Here is a 16,489-nt window from a genome sequence, read left to right as displayed (position 1 = left end):
CCGAGGGGCCAGGGGGCACTCCTGGATCCTCATTCCTGCTGTTCCTGCTTGCAAGTTCCAGTTCCGATTTTTCCTGTAAGCCCTGCCGGCCGCCCGAACCTGAGGGCTCAACCCTCGGGGAAAGGTGGTCAAGCGTAGGTGAAGCCTAGGTCCAGTGTGTTCCAGTCCAGCGGGTTCCGGTCCCGTGGGTTCCGCTCCAGTGTGTTCCAGTCCAGCGGGTTTTACTCCTGTATGTTCCAGTCCAGTGGGGCCCTCCAGTGTGTTCCAGTCCAGCGGGCTCCACTCCAGTGCGCACCCGTCCGGTGCGTTCCAGTTCCGTGTATTCCTGTGTAGAACTCCAGTCCGGGGTTCCGGTCCAGTTTTGTCTTATCTCTACCTTGGAGGTGATCTTGCCTGCCACTGCCGCTCCACGGTAGTGGCCCACGGACTCACAAACCCAGTGCTCCCGGGGAGGAAGCCTGACAGTATGCCAAGGTCCTCGAGCACGCGACAGTTGCAGCGTCGCTACGCAGACTGGGAGTGCATGTGTTCCCGTATCTCGACGATTGGCTGGTAAAGAACACCTTGGAGGCAGGAGCTCTACAGTCCATGCAGATGACTATTCAACTTCTGGAGCTACTGGGGTTTGTTATAAATTACCCAAAGTCCCATCTTCTTCCAGTTCAGAAACTAGAATTCATAGGAGCTCTGCTGGACTCTCGGACGGCTCATGCCTATCTCCCCGAGCTGAGGTCAGACAATCTTCTGTCTCTCGTTTCTTTGGCCAGAGCGTCTCAGCAGTTCACAGCTCGGCAGATATTGAGACTTCTGGGCCATATGGCCTCCACAGTTCATGTGACTCCCATGGCCCGTCTTCACATGAGATCAGCTCAATGAACCCTAGCTTCCCAGTGGTATCAAGCTACGGGGATCTAGAGGATGCAATCCACCTGTCCACCGATTTTCACAATTCCCTTCAGTGGTGGACAATTCGATCCAATTTGACCTTGGGATGCCCCTTCCAAATTCCTCAGCCACGAAACGTGCTGACAACGGATGTGTCTCTCCTAGGGTGGGGAGCGTATGTAGATGGGCTTCACATTTAAGGTGCTTGGTCCCTCCAGGAATCAGGTCTACAGATCAATCTCCTGGAGTTACGAGCGGTCTGGAACACTCTAAAGGCTTTCAGAGATTGACTGTCCAATCAAATTATTCAAATTCAGACAGACAATCAGGTTGCCATGTACTACATCAACAAGCAGGGGGGGCATCGGATCTCACGCCCTGTGTCGGGATCCGATGCCCCCCCTGATGTGGCTATGGGCTCGCAGTCACGGCATGCTTCTTCAAGCCACCTATCTAGCAGGCGTAAACAACAGTCTGGCCAACAGATTGAGCAGGATAATGCAACCTCACGAGTGGTCGCTCAACTCGAGGGTAGTGCGCAAGATTTTCCAAGCATGGGGCACCCCCTTGGTGGATCTTTTTGTCACTCAGATCAATCACAAGGTCCCTCAGTTCTGTTCCAGACTTCAGGCCCACGACAGACTAGCGTCAGATGCCTTTCTCCTTCATTGGGGGAAGGGTCTTCTGTATGCGTATCCTCCCATACCTTTGGTGGGGGAGACTCTGCTGAAACTCAAGCAAGACAGAGGAACCATGATTCTGATTGCTCCGTTTTGGCCTTGTCAGATCTGGTTCCCGTGTCTTCTGGAGTTGTCCTCCGAAGCACCGTGGAGATTGGACTGTTTTCCAACTGTCATCACTCAGAACGAGGGGGCGCTTCTGCATCCCAACCTCCAGTCTCTGGCTCTCACGGCCTGGATGTTGAGACTGTAGAATTCGCTTCCTTGGGTCTTTCTGAGGGTGTCTCCCAAGTCTTGCTTGCTTCCAGGAAAGATTCCACTAAAAAGAGTATTTTTTCAAATGGAGGAGGTTTGCCGTCTGGTGTGACAGCAAGGCCCTAGATCCTCGCTCTTGTCCTACACAGACCCTACTTGAGTGCCTTCTACATTTATCAGAGTCTGGTCTTAAAACCAACTCAGTAAGGGTTCATCTTAGTGCGATTAGTGCCTATCATTCTTGTGTAGAGGGTAAGCCTATCTCTGGACAGCCTTTAGTTGTTCGCTTCATGAGAGGTTTGCTTTTGTCAAAGCCCCCTGTCAAACCTCCTCCAGTGTCATGGGATCTCAATGTTGTTCTCACCCAGCTGATGAAAGCTCCTTTTGAGCCACTGAATTCCTGCCATCTGAAGTACTTGACCTGGAAGGTCATTTTCTTGGTAGCTGTTACTTCAGCTCGTAGAGCCAGTGAGCTTCAAGCCTTGGTAGCCCATGCTCCCTATACTAAATTTCATCATAACAGAGTAGTCCTCCGCACTCACCCTAAGTTCTTGCCAAAGGTGGTGTCGGAGTTCCATCTGAACCAGTCAATTGTCTTGCCAACATTCTTTCCCCGTCCTCATACCCGCCCTGCTGAATGTCAGTTGCATACATTGGACTGCAAGAGAGCATTGGCCTTCTATGTGGAGTGGACAAGCCCATTCAGACAGTCCCCCCAAATGTTGTGTCATTTAATCCCAACAGGAAGGGGGTCGCTGTCGGGAAACGCACCATTTCCTTCACTTATGCCCAGGCTGGGCTGACTCTTGAGGGTCATGTCACGGCTCATAGTGTTCGAGCCATGGCAGCGTCAGTGGCCCACTTGAAGTCGGCCACTATAGAAGAGATTTGCAAGGCTGCGACGTGGTCATCAGTCCACACATTCACATCTCATTACTGCCTTCAGCAGGATACCCGACACGGCAGTCAGTTTGGGCAGTCAGTGCTGCAGAACCTGTTTGGGGTCTAGAATCCAACTCCACCCACCCTCAGCCTATTTTTGTTCTGTTCCAGGCTGCACTCTCAGTTAGAGGTTTCTTCGTAGGTCAATCCTTGTTATGTCCTCACCGTTGTGAGGCCCAATTGACCTTTCTTTGTTGTTTTGAGTGAGCCTGGGGGCTAGGGATACCCCAGTCGTGAGAACAAGCAGCCTGCTTGTCCTTGGAGAAAATGAGGATACATACCTGTAGCAGGTATTCTCCGAGGACAGCAGGCTGATTGTTCTCACATACCTGCCCGCCTCCCCATTGGCGTTGTCTATTCCTTCTTTGCTTTGTTATCGAACTATGGGACTCTCAAAGGCTCTAGCAAGCTTTTGTTCCTAGGAAGATTTTCCGGTCTTCAGGGCTGCCGTGGACGTCACCCAGTCATGAGAACAATCAGCCTGCTGTCCTCGGAGAATACCTGCTACAGGTATGGCCTGCAACGGTGAGGTGTGGAGGTGTGGAGCCGGCGAGGACGGGCTGATCTGGGCCAATCGCGGCTGCCTGCTGCCTCGTAGAGACCCCCGGAACAGGGCGAGCGCCTGCCGTCCTGATCAAAGAGAAGAGGAGGGAAGCGCCGCGCACTCGGTTGCGCGCTGGGACGTGCGGCTTCTCTGCCCGGGGCTGGTCGTGGCTGTCTGTCCGCCTGCCTGCCTGCCGCGTGGCTACAGCCTGTCCCCTTCACTCTCGGCCGACTACCCAGGGCCTAGCTTTTCCCTGCCGGCTCTGTTCCATCTGCACTAGCTGCCTATTACAGCCCACCTGCATGCCCCAATCCATCTGCCTGTTCCAGTGCCTCTGCTCCTGCTCCTGCTTCTTCCAATCCGCCTGATCCAGCTTCTCCCGGCCTTCTCCAGTCCATCTGTTGCAGCCTGATCCAGCTTCTTCCTGCTTGTCCCAGTCCGCAGTTCCAGCCTCTCCCTGCCTGTTCCTGCCTCCTGCTCCGGCTTGTCCCGGTCCGCCTGATCCAGCTCCTTCCTGCTCGTTCCAGTCCCGCCTGTTCCAGCCTGTCCCGGTCCGACTGATCCAGCTTCTTCCCTCTTGTTCCAGTCCGCCTGATCCAGCTTCTCCCTGCTCGTTCCAGTCCATCTGCTCCAGTTGCTCCAGTCCGCCTGATCCAGCTTCTTCCTGCTTGTCCCGGCCAGCTTGCTCCGGTCCGCCTGATCCAGCTTCTCCCTGCTAGCGTGTTCCTCTCCCTGCTAGCGTGTTCCTCTCCCTGCTAGCGTGTTCCTGCCCTAGCGTGTTCCAGTCCGCCTGCTCCAAGCCTGTTCCAGTCTGCATGATCCCATCTCGTTCCAGTCCACCCGATCCCAGCTTGTTCCAGTACGCCGATCCCAGCTTGCTCCAGTACACTGATCCAGCCTCCCCTGCTTGCTCCAGTATTCCAGTCAGGCTTCTCCCTGCTTGTTCCAGCCCATCTGCTCCAGCCTACTTGCTCCGGTACACCTGCTCCAGCCTGCCTACTCCAGTACATCTGCTCCAGCGTGTTCCAGTCCGCCTGAACCTGCTTCTCCCTGCTTGTTCCAGTACACCTGCTCCAGCCTGCCCGCTCCAGTACATCTGTTCCAGCGTGCTTCGATCCACCTGAACCAGCTTCTCCCTGCTTGTTCAGTCCATCTGCTCCAGCCTGCTTGCTCCAGCTTCTCCCTGCTCATTCCTGCTCATCTGCACCAGCTTGTTCCAGCCCGCCTGCTAACTTGTCAGCCCTTGTCTTACCTGCTCTCCAGCATCTACCTGCTCGTTCCTATCCATCAGCTCCAGCATGCCCCAACCCGCCTGCTAGCTTGTCACCCACTGATTTACTTGCCTTACCTACCCCCCAGCCTCTCCCTGCTCGTCCCTGTCCATCCGCACCAGCTTGCTCCAGCCCGCCTGCTAGCTTGCAGCCACTGCCTCACCTGCCTGCCAACTTGTCAGCCATTGACTTACCTGCTCTCCAATCCATCTATCCCTCCAATTCCAAGCCTCCGGCTCTCCGCTCTATCTATCTACTTCTCACCTCAGTCTCTACACTTACACCTATTACACCGCAATCACTACTTATGGCCCCTGTCCACATCCTCTTCATTACCCTGTCCCTTCCTAATCTTTTTCCCCTCCCCTTACCGCTGTCCACCGCTAGAACTCATTGCCCACCTGTGTCCCTCCCGACCTGCCCGCTACGGCAATACCCTATTCACCCCCATCCCTCACCACCTCACCATCTCTCTTGTCCCCCTCCTCCTTCCTAGACCTTAATCTTCAACACCTCCTTCCTGCCATTAACCCTTCACCATTCCTCCTAAGTGCACCCCGTCTTCGCCGCCTTCATCGCCCGACCTCCCCCACCCTCCTCCGCACTCTCCTGCTCCTCCTCCTGCTATCCGCGGGAGACATTAATCCTAATCCAGGCCCCCCTCACCTGTCCTCCTCCTATCCACGCAAACGATTCCGTGATGCCTCCAACCTCGTCTCTATTCCCCTCCTCCCCCCCTCTTCCCTTCCCTTCTCATGTGCCTTGTGGAATGCCCACTGGGTCTGCAACAAACTGCCCTTCACCCACGATCTCTTCATCTCTCGTTCCCTTCATCTACTTGCCCTAACCGAAACCTGGCTGTCCCCTGATGACTCTGTCTCAGTCGCGGCCCTTTGTCATGGAGGTTATCTCTTCTCCCACACTCCCCGCCAAGATGGCCGCGGTGGAGGCGTCGGGCTACTTCTCTCGCCCTCCTGTAGTTTCCAACCCCTCCTCCTGCCGCAGTCTCACTGCTTCTCGTCCTTTGAAGCTCACTCCATCCGACTATTCTACCCATTACCACTCAGAGTTGCTGTCATCTACCGCCCCGCTGATAAGCCCCTCTCTTCATTCCTTACTGACTTCGACGCTTGGCTCACCGTCTTCCTTGATCCCGCATCTCCATCCCTCATTCTTGGTGATTTTAACATTCACGTTGACAACCCATCCAACTCCTACGCTTCTAAATTCCTCACTCTGATATCCTCCTTTAACCTCCGACTATCCTCTACCACCCCTACTCACCGTGATGGCCATTGTCTTGACCTCGTTCTCTTCTCTTCCTGCTCACCTTCTAATTTCTGCACCTCAGTCCTTCTTATCTCAGATCATCACCCTCCCCCTCAACCTCGCCCAACTATAACCACTGCCTTCCGGAATCTCCAAGCTGTCGACCCCCCTACCCTATCTTCTCACATCTCCAATCTCTTCCCGTCCATCTCGTCTTCCGAATCTGTCGACACGGCTGTCTCTACCTACAATGAAATTCTCTCCACTGCTCTGGATACCCTAGCACCATCTGTCTCTTGCCCCACTAAGCGCATTAATCCTCAGCCCTGGTTAACCCCTTGCATCTGTTACCTTCGTTCCAGCACCCGATCTGCTGAACGACTCTGGAGGAAATCTCGCACCCTGTCAGAATTCACCCATTACAAATTCATGCTATCCTCCTTCCAGTCCTCCCTATTCCTTGCCAAACAGGAATATTATTCTCAATTAACCAATTCTCTTGTCTCCAACCCTCGTCGCCTCTTCGTCACCCTCAACTCCCTACTTAAAGTGCCCTCCGCTCCCACCACCCCCCCTCACTCTCTCCTCAAACACTAGCTGACTACTTCCGTGATAAAGTGCAGAAGATAAACCTTGAATTCACTTCCAAGCCTTCTCCTCCCTGTGACTTCTTAACCCACTCCCTCAACCAACCTAACCTGTCCTCCTTCTCCTCCTTCCCTGAGATCACCGAAGAGGAAACGGCTTGCCTTCTTTCTTCCTCTAAGTGCCCCACCTGTTCCTCTGATCCCATTCCCACCAATCTGCTTACCAACATCTCTCCTACAGTTAACCCCTCAATCTGTCACATCCTCAACCTCTCTCTCTCCACTGCTACTGTCCCTAACACCTTCAAGCACGCTGTAGTCACACCATTTCTCAAAAACCCACCTGTCCCTCCAATTACCGCCCCATCTCCCTCCTACCCTTCCTCTCCAAATTACTTGAACGCGCTGTCCACAGCCGCTGCCTTGATTTCCTCTCCTCTCAGGCCATCCTCGATCCGCTTCAATCCGGCTTTCACCCACTACACTCAACAGAAACATCATTCACCAAAGTCTGTAATGACCTGTTCCTTGCCAAATCCAAAGATCACTATTCCATCCTTATCCTCCTCGACCTATCCGCCGCCTTTGACACCGTCAATCATAATTTACTTCTTGACACACTGTCCTCATTTGGGTTCCAGGGCTCCGTCCTCTCCTGGTTCTCCTCGTATCTTTCCCAACGCACCTTCAGAGTATTTTCTAATGGTTCTTCTTCCACCCCCATCCCACTCTCTGTTGGGGTTCCTCAAGGATCTGTCCTTGGACCGCTTCTTTTCTCGATATACACCTCTTCCCTGGGCTCGCTGATCTCATCACATGGTTTCCAGTACCATCACTATGCCGATGACACCCAGTTCTACCTCTCCACTCCCAACATCACAGTCGAAACCCAGGCCAAAGTTTCGGCCTGCCTCTCAGATATCGCCGCCTGGATGTCCAACCGGCATCTGAAACTGAACATGGCAAAGACTGAGCTCCTTGTCTTTCCACCCAAACCCTCCTCTCCTCTTCCCCCACTCTCCGTCTCTGTTGACAACGCCCTCATCCTCCCCGTCTCATCAGCCCACAATCTTGGAGTCATTTTTGACTCCTCCCTCTCTTTCTCTGCCCATATCCAGCAGACAGCTAAGACCTGTCGCTTCTTCCTCTATATTAGCAAAATCCGCCCATTCCTCTCTGTATAGACCACCCGAACCCTCGTCCACTCACTCGTTACCTCTCATCTTGACTATTGCAACCTTCTCCTCGCTGGTCTCCCGCTTAGCCACCTATCCCCCCTTCAATCTGTCCAAAATTCCACCACACGTCTTATCTACCGCGTGAACCGATACTCTCATATCACCCCTCTCCTCAAGTCGCTTCACTGGCTCCCAATCCGCTACCATATACAGTTCAAGCTTCTCCTAATGACCTTCAAATGCACTCAATCTGCAGCCCCCCATTACCTCTCTTCCCTCCTCTCCCCCTATGTCCCCACCCGTAACCTCCGCTCTCAGGACAAATCACTCCTATCTGTACCCTTCTCCACCACCGCTAACTCCAGACTCTGCCCCTTCTGCCTCGCATCACCTTATGCCTGGAACAGACTCCCCGAGCCCATACGCCATGCGCCCTCCCTGCCCATCTTCAAGTCCTTACTCAAAGCCCATCTCTTCTCCCTTGCTTTTGGCGCCTAAACCACCTTCCCCATTCATGATACCTACACTGACTACATAGCTTGTTACCTTTAGATTGTAAGCTCTCTTGAGCAGGGACTGTCCTTCCCCATGTTTTAACTTGTACAGCGCTGCGTAACCCTTGTAGCGCTATAGAAATGCTAAGTAGTAGTAGTAGTAGTAGTCATTTTATGGTAGAAGACCGAGTACACAGGAAGGATGGTGATATGTGAACAGCCTCCCAGGACAGGAAGAAGGGCGGAGGGAAAGCAGTATTCATAGAAACCGTTTTGAAGAATTAGAGGATCCTTTGGGTGTGGTTCTGCTAAATGTTGGGAAAATCCACTGCTATTTCTGGGATAAACAGCATAAAATGTATTGAACTTTTTGTGGATCTTGCCAGGTATTTGTGACCTAGATTGGTCACTGTTGGAAACAGGATGCTGGGCTTGATGGACCTTTGTTCTGTCCCAGTATGGCAACACTTATGTACTTGGGATTCTGAATGGAATGTTGCTACTCTTTGAGGTTCTACATGGAATGTTGCTACTCTTTGAACTTCTGCATGGAATCTTGTTATTACCATATCACCACCTTGGAACTCAGACTGCGGCGTACCTCAAGGATCACCACTATCACCGATCCTATTCAACCTAATGATGACCCCACTAGTCATATCCCTATCAACCAAGGACTTATCCCCTACATTACGCAGATGATGTCATGATATACATCCCCTTCAAACTCGACCTAATAGAAATCATCAATGAAACCAAACTTAGCCTGCAAATCATGAACTCGTGGGCAGATGCATGCCAACTAAAACTAAACACAGAGAAAACACACTGTCTCATCCTCACATCCCAATACAATACCAACAAACCCAACAACAGTAACACCCCAGACTACACCCTTCCTGTTTCAGAAAGTCTAAAAATTCTTGGAGTCACCATCGACCGAAACCTCACGCTAGAAACCCAATCGAAAATACAACAAGGAAAATGTTCCAATCAATGTGGAAACTCAAACGAATAAAACCTTTCTTCCCGAGGGCAATATTTTGCTACGTGGTACAATCAATGGTACTAACCAGCTCATTTCAAAAGGATCGCCGGCGATCTTCCGACACAAATCGCCATCACGGTTATTATGTAAGCTACATTGAGCCTGCAAACAGGTAGGAAAATGTGGGATACAAATGCAAATAAATAAATAAATAAATTCTAGAATCTTGCTACTCTTTGAGGTTCTATATGGGTTTCTCCCAGGTATTTGTGACCTGGATTGGCCACTGTTGGAAACAGGATACTGGGCTTGATGGACCTTTGGTCTGTCCCAGTGTGGCAATACTTATGTACTTATGATAAGCTGAGGGTGCCTAGTGCTGGGGGTTACAACAGAAGAAAGGGTAATTTCTCATGGACTATGTGCTCAAGACCTCAGTTCTAGAACCTTGTGCCTACAACTCATCCTCCTGTGCTCAGTAGGGTTGGGTGTCTTTTGCAGCAACGTGGCAGACGATTCCTAGATTGGCATCGGGACATACGTGCAAAATTTATATTTATGTACACAGTATTGGGGAAAGGGCACACTCTTTCTACAGTGTGCATTATTTTTGGCAAAGAAAAATTCCTGTAAACGCAGGATGAAAATTCTCTAGCTGCCCATCCCTAGTGGTAAGACATCAAACTGTGAAAGGATGAAGCTCATTGTTTTCTACACATGCTCTCACACAGCCTAATTTATTAAGAGCTTAAAGGGGGCTGGTTCTGAGCTACCCTATCCCAAGTGTCCTGAGCTGGATACATGTAGTCTGAGTTTTTGAATGAGTTGGAAGCTTCCATCAGCACTGGAGAGATCTATTAACACATTTAACTCAAATGAAAGCTCTGGAACTTTCTGGAGAGTGAGAAATCAGAAGTGTAAACTTACCTGCATAAGCTCACCCCCCACAATTTCTAGTTTTGTCTTCAGAACTTTTTTGTTATCTTTACGAGTAAAGTTGCCTTCTATTATGTCTCCGTCTAGCTTCCAATCACCCTAAAACCAGATAGGACATGATGAAGTCACAAATCCTGGCCTCTGACCGAGAGGCATATTTGATATAACCTAGTACCTGGACAGCAACAAGGGTGACATCATTTCCACTAATTGGCCAGATAAATTATGGTTTATGTGTTTATGGCCGTTTCTAAAACATAAATCAGTGGTTTACATTAAAAAAAAAATTAAACACAAAGAACAGAACATCAGAGGTTAGAATTAATTAGATGTTTTGACACCATAGCAAGCAATGTGTTACCTACTTTTACTGCTGATCTCTGGCTCCTTTCCAAGGACTGCAGAATAGATCAGGGTGGGAACACTTAACACTGATAAGATACCTGAACTAAGATTGTAACCAGGGGTGTGCTGGTAAATTTTTAACAATGGGCTTTTTCTCTCCAGGCAATTTGGGGGGGGGGGGGGGATGCATGCCTCTCTCTCCCTCCTCCCTTTGTGCGGGCACACTATGCATACCTTTGATGGCAGGGATGTTGAGCCCCACCAATTAATAAATTGACCACCACCACTCCCTGGGCCCCTGGTTTTACTGGTGGGGGTCCCCAACCCCCACCAGCTGAAGCGTTGTCCAGTGCAGGATGTGAGGGGAAGACGGAGCAGTGCTGAAGACCAGCGCTGGACAATGCTTCAGCTGGCAGGGGTTGGGGACCCCCGTTAGCCAAGGTATTTGCTGCGGCAGTGGGTAGGGAGTGCAGGGGGGAGAGCGGCAGGGTGGCAGGGGGCATCAAGGAAGCGGGGCGGCAGACCAATATGTGCCCCACCACCTCGGGCTCTGGCCCCCTCCCACTGTGAGGTCTGGATACGCCCCTGCTGCTTGTTTCCAGCTCTGAGCAGTATGCTGGGACTTATCCAGCCTGCTGCTGTTACGTCTGTGCTCACCTTGCCCTCTGGTGGCCAGAATAGGTGGCTGCTGTGGACCGTCACCCATTCCAGATTTCAACCCAGTCCGGTCCGGATCTTCCAGGCTGCCAGGTTTGCTTGTGCTGTTTGAGCCTGCACAGCACCCGTAGCTGCCTGGTGATTGCAGCAGCTGAGTTCCAACTGCTTCTGGGCTTATCAGCCATCTTGGAACATTTCTGCTTGGCCTTTGCATCGCGTCTAAGGCCCTGGTATGTTGGGGTGCTGGTGCACTTCTGCTGAGTCCAGTTTCTAGTTTGATTTCCTGCCTTGATTTTTGTCTGTTCTAGTTAGTCTGTGGATAGTTAGATTAGCTTGTTGTTTGTTTGTTAGTCTTGTCTCTGGGTTACAGTATTGTGTTTAGTCCTTGTCTGTTTGTATCTTAGTGGCTGCTTTTGTGCCTTGTTAGTCAGTATTTTGCTCCCTGTTTTAGTGGCTGTTTTCAGCTTTCAGTCCTGTCCTTTATTTTACCCTTTCCTTGCCCTGCTGTCCCTGTATGTTCCTTTCTCCTCTGACCCTCAGTCCCTGTTTAGTCTAGTTGGGATCCTGTTCCTGTCCTGTCCTACAAGTCCTGCCGGCCACCTGAAGCTAAGGGCTCAACCCTTGGTGAAAAGTGGCCAGGTGCAGGTGAAGCCTAACTGTTCATTAAAGCTCTGCCTTGTCACTGGTGTGGGGTGGTTTTGCCTGCCGCTGCCGCTCCTTGGCAGTGGCCCAAGGGCTCACAACCTAGTTTCCTGTATTGAAAACGTGACAAGGAGCGGGAAGCAGCAGCGTTCTATTTACTTGGGGCTCAGCATCTCCACCTGCAAAATAAAGGAGAATTCAGGAGGGGGCCTGAGCCCACGTTTTGGGAGCCAGTTGTTAAAGTAGCCACAGGGGGCCTACTTTAACAACCAGCTCTGGCGAGCCTGTGAGAGCCCACTCCAGCACATCACCGATTGTAACACCGCATGTGGTATTGCAGAGGAGATCAAGCCACACCTATCAGAGCCTAAGCAATTAGCACAGCTCTGACCATTCCCTCTCCTCCTGGTCTACTCTGGAGGGGTCCTGAACTCCACAGAGCAGCAAGCACATCTACACCAGGACGCTATTGGTTTTGTGCACTGAGAAGAGAGACATTCAAAAAGAATGAACGCCAAACAGCCTACTGGACTCTGCATCTCTCACCTTCCCCATCCCCAAATCCTGGTGATCTAGTAGACCCCTCACTTCCTTCCAGCAGAACTTTAAAGATAAAAGGCAGGAGTGAGGCCTACTCATTACTACCTCTACTATCATCTTGAAAAATCTATAAACTTCAACGCTCAGCACTCTGCGGCTACGAATGAAAAATGGCAGCACATCCCAGGGGATGGTGTCAGCCGCTATCATTTAAAAAAAAAAAAAATACATGGTGGCACAGAGGCAGGAGCAAGTGAAAGTTCTCTTAAGAGTTTGAGGGAGGGGGAGCTGTAGGAGAGGAGGCAGTTCAGGGATCCCAGGAAAGTGCAGTACCTCATGTCACCTTAGATCACTCTCTGCTCTTGCACTAGATTTTACTGTGCTTTACAGAGGGGAACATTCTAGTTTTAGCTACCCTTTGATGCAGTATTTTTATGCTGATTTTCCCACCCTGATGTCTGATAAGCGCAGGGAAAGTCCAGCAATAGGAAATGCGGGTTAGTGCCTAGTCCTGTAACTTCCTAGAGCTGCAGACTGGCAGATCTCAAGCTTTGATATGCAAGTGCCATGCTAAGTTTCTTAGACCCTCCCCCCCTACACATGATTTCCTATGTTCTTGCTCCGTTCTTCCACCCACTATACAATTGCCATTTACAAAGGCTCCTGAAGGGCATTCAAGGCCATCCAAAATGACAGTTCATAGAAGGAAACCTCGGTTGGCAGGAAAACAATTAAAATCTGTATTGATTATATAATAATTGCTTCCTATCTTACATCCAATACCTATGAAACTACATAAATGATAATAAATATATGTTTATGTATATAAATATATGTTTTGAAAATATAATTATAACTAAATCTGTATAATACCTTGGTACAACTCACTCTATTTGTATTTCCATTAGTTGTCTTTTTTTGGTTATTGTTATGTACTATATACATTTCACTAAAACCAATAAAAAAAATTAAAAAATAAAATAAAATCTGTATTGATTTGTCAGAAAACCTAAAGCATTCAAAGCAAGACATGCTATCAGCTCCCAAAAGCAGCAGGTGTTGTGTCATGTGTAGATACCACAGCAGTGTTATTCTGTGATAAGGTAGTGCTGTCTGTTAGATTCACCCAAATCCTCCTCAGGACAAGGTATTAGATTTGCCTTCCCTGGACCAGCTGTTCACAGGAATCCTCTTACCTCCACAAGTACTTGAAGAATTCTAAACTTCATATCCACAAAACCATGATCGCTCGATTCATAGACACTGATTTGCTTTCCATTCTGCTTGATTTTGAGCTTCATGTTGTCGTGAGCTGCTAATTTTGGCACATCCACACCTGCAAAAAGAGAACAGGGTTTTTACCTAGGCCAGTGGGAGGGGGAAAAATTCTTCCATATGGATGTGCCGGAGGCTGGGGAGAGCCCACGGGGAGGGGAATGCACAGCAGAGGATCAGGAGGCTCTTGAATAAACTAGACGGGCTGAAGATAGGACCTGAAGTGGTGAACTGGTTAACGGGCAGACACCAGAGGGTGGTGGTAAATGGAGTTCACTCGGAGCAGTGGCGTAGCCAGACTGCCAATTTTGGATGGGCCTGAACCCAAAGTGGGTGGGCACAAAATTTTCTCTCTACCCCCCTCCCCCAGCTAAATTTAGTCACGCTAATCAGATGCATTTGTCACACAGGGTAAGTGCTGCTTTTCAGTGCATCCGATTTCAGACAATTTACTAATCCTTTTCAGTGAGCTTTCAGAGGCCAAAACCTCCTGCCTCAGGTCAGTATAATGCTGTTACGGTATCCTCGCCTGACCTAAGGAAGGAAGTATTGGTCTCTGAAACTTCATTAACACAGGTACCATATTACTTTATCCTAAATTAAAAATAAATTATTTTCTTTACCTTTCTTGTATGGCCATTTACTTTTTCTCATTGTGTCGCTCCCAGTCTCTAGATTCTGCTTTCCTTCGTTTTCGCTTAACTCTTCTGCACGGTTTCTGGCCATTTCTCATTTTTCTCTCCTTTTTCTTTGCTTTCTTCAATATTTTTCTGCCTCTCTCTCTCTGTCCTGATTTAATTCATTCTTACTATCCATTCTTTAATTTCCTTCATCTACTTATGGCTTTTCATCTTTTTCTCACCCTTGTTCTCCCCATGCCCCCTTCCTCTTATTCTCCAGTCTTTCACTACTCTCCTTTCTCCATCCAGCAGCTCCCTTCTTTCTCTCCCCATCCTTCCATCCATCTATCCTCTCTCCTGATCCTTCCATCTAATGTCTCTCTCCCTCTTTCTAACCAGTGTCTCTGTATCACTCTACCCTTTTCTGTTCAGTGTCCCTTCTCTCTCCACATCCTTCCAGTCTCTCACCTTTCTCTGCATCCTTCCAGTCTCTCCCCTTTCTCTCCCCATCCTTCCATCCAGAGTCTCTCTCCCCATCCATCCGTTTTCCCTCTTTCTCTCCCCATCCTTCCATCTGTTTTCTATCTTTTCTCCCCATCCTTCCATGTTTTCCCTCTTTCTCCCCATCCTTCCATGTTTTCCCTCTTTCTCCCCTTCCTTCCATGTTTTCCCTCATTCTCTGCCATCCTTCATCTGTTTTCCCTCTTTTCTCCCCATCCTTCCATCTGTTTTCCCTCTTTTTCTCCCCATCCTTCCATGTTTTCCCTGCTTTCTCCCCCATCCTTCCATGTTTTCACCTCTTTCTCCCCATCCTTCCATCTGTTTTCCCTCATTTTCTCCCCATCCTTCCATGTTTTCCCTCTTTCCTCCCATCCTTCCATCTGTTTTCCCTCTTTTTCTCCCCATCCTTCCATGTTTTCCTTCGACGAGGCCCGCCCTGCATGCCAGCGCCAGCCCCCATTGCCGGCCACTGCTGCTTTTCCTGTTGAGCAGCAGGGCCGGCGCTACAAAAAGAAGAAGCGCTAACGGCGCTAAGGAAGACGAAAAATGTTAAAAAAAAAAAAAAAGCGCGACACCGGCAGGCACTGTCTCGGCAGTAGCAGCCTTGAGGCATTGGCTGCTGAGGCATTGGCTGCTGGCTCGCAGGCTCCTCCCGCAGACGGGAGGAGCCTGCGAGCCAGCAGCCAATGCCTCAGCAGCCAATGCCTCAAGGCTGGCCGAGAGAGTGCCTGCCGGTGCCGCGCTTTTTTTTTTTTTAAACATTTTTTCGTCTTCCTTAGCGCCGTTAGCGCTTCTTCTTTTTGTAGCGCCGGCCCTGCTGCTCAACAGGAAACGCAGCAGTGGCCGGCAATGGGTGCTGGGGCTGGGCGGGCCTGGGCCGAAATTGGGTGGGCCTGGGCCCACCCAGGCCCACCCGTAGCTACGCCCCTGACTCGGAGGAGAGAAAGGTGAGTAGTGGAGTGCCTCAGGGATCGGTGCTGGGGCCGATTCTATTCATATATTTGTGAGTGATGTTGCCGAAGGGTTAGAAGGTAAAGTTTGCCTTTTTGCGGATGACACCAAGATTTGCAACAGAGTGGACACTCGGAGGGAGTGGAAAGCATGAAAAAGATCTGCGGATGCTAAAAGAATGGTCTAATGTTTGGCAATTAAAATTCAATGCGAAGAAATGCAAGTGATGCACTTAGGAGTAGAATTCCAAGGGAGAAGTATGTGTTAGGCGGGGAGAGTCTGATAGGTACGGACGGGGAGAGGGATCTTGGGGTGATAGTATCTGAGGACCTGAAGGCGACGAAACAGTGTGAAAAAGCGGTGGCCGTAGCTACTGTTGGAATAATGTATTGTGTTTTACATGCATTGTCTGTCAGCAATGTTTTTTTTCTCTGTGATTACTCTGTGACCTCTGAGGTCAATACCTAGAGAGGTCACAACCCATGCAACTTCCTGTGGGGTTAGGCATAGCACATGGAGCTCTAATGGCCTCTCCTGACTGAGGATCTATGGTGTGAGCATCCATTACCATCTAAGCACATGGAAAGAGCTGATAAACCAAATGTATTATATTATGTATATATAAGCCTGCTGAATATATATATATCTAACTACAAACTGTGAGTAAACAGATGTTTTGTTACTTCAACTTTAAAAGTGACTCAGCAGTGAAATATTCTGGGTGTATGTGGAGAGATGAAGAAAAGAAATTAACATTTCTAAAGCTGAAGCTGTGTGTATAAAAAAATCTGCTAATTATTTACTACAAATAATCCACAAAAGGGTTATGGCCCAGCCCAGGAATTGAAAAAGGAAGAAGAGAAATATTACCAGGCAGTGAAAAAGCCAAATTTTTCTCTTAAGTTTTAAAGAAAGATTCAAGTCTGTCT

General features: G+C 49.7%; 1 protein-coding gene across 2 annotated transcripts in view; it reads right to left on the bottom strand.

The window, feature by feature from the left end:
* Positions 1 to 16,489, bottom strand: part of LOC115461744 (fatty acid-binding protein, intestinal-like) — a 961,316-nt gene that overhangs the window by 7,305 nt on the left and 937,522 nt on the right. Inside the window, exons 2-3 of one of the 2 annotated variants that reach the window (XM_030191785.1) lie at positions 13,410 to 13,549; positions 10,021 to 10,128 (exon numbers count right to left, since the gene is read on the bottom strand). The exons of the other annotated variant lie outside the window; for it this stretch is intronic. Coding sequence (XP_030047645.1) covers positions 10,021 to 10,128; positions 13,410 to 13,549 — 248 coding nt within the window. The remainder of the gene's footprint in view (positions 1 to 10,020; positions 10,129 to 13,409; positions 13,550 to 16,489) is intronic. 2 annotated transcript variants of the gene reach the window in all.

The sequence above is a fragment of the Microcaecilia unicolor genome, chromosome 2 (genome assembly GCF_901765095.1).
Source record: "Microcaecilia unicolor chromosome 2, aMicUni1.1, whole genome shotgun sequence".
Classification (NCBI taxonomy): domain Eukaryota; kingdom Metazoa; phylum Chordata; class Amphibia; order Gymnophiona; family Siphonopidae; genus Microcaecilia; species Microcaecilia unicolor.
The sequence above is the reverse complement of the archived record's forward strand: the minus strand, read 5'-3'. Positions and strand labels throughout refer to the sequence as shown.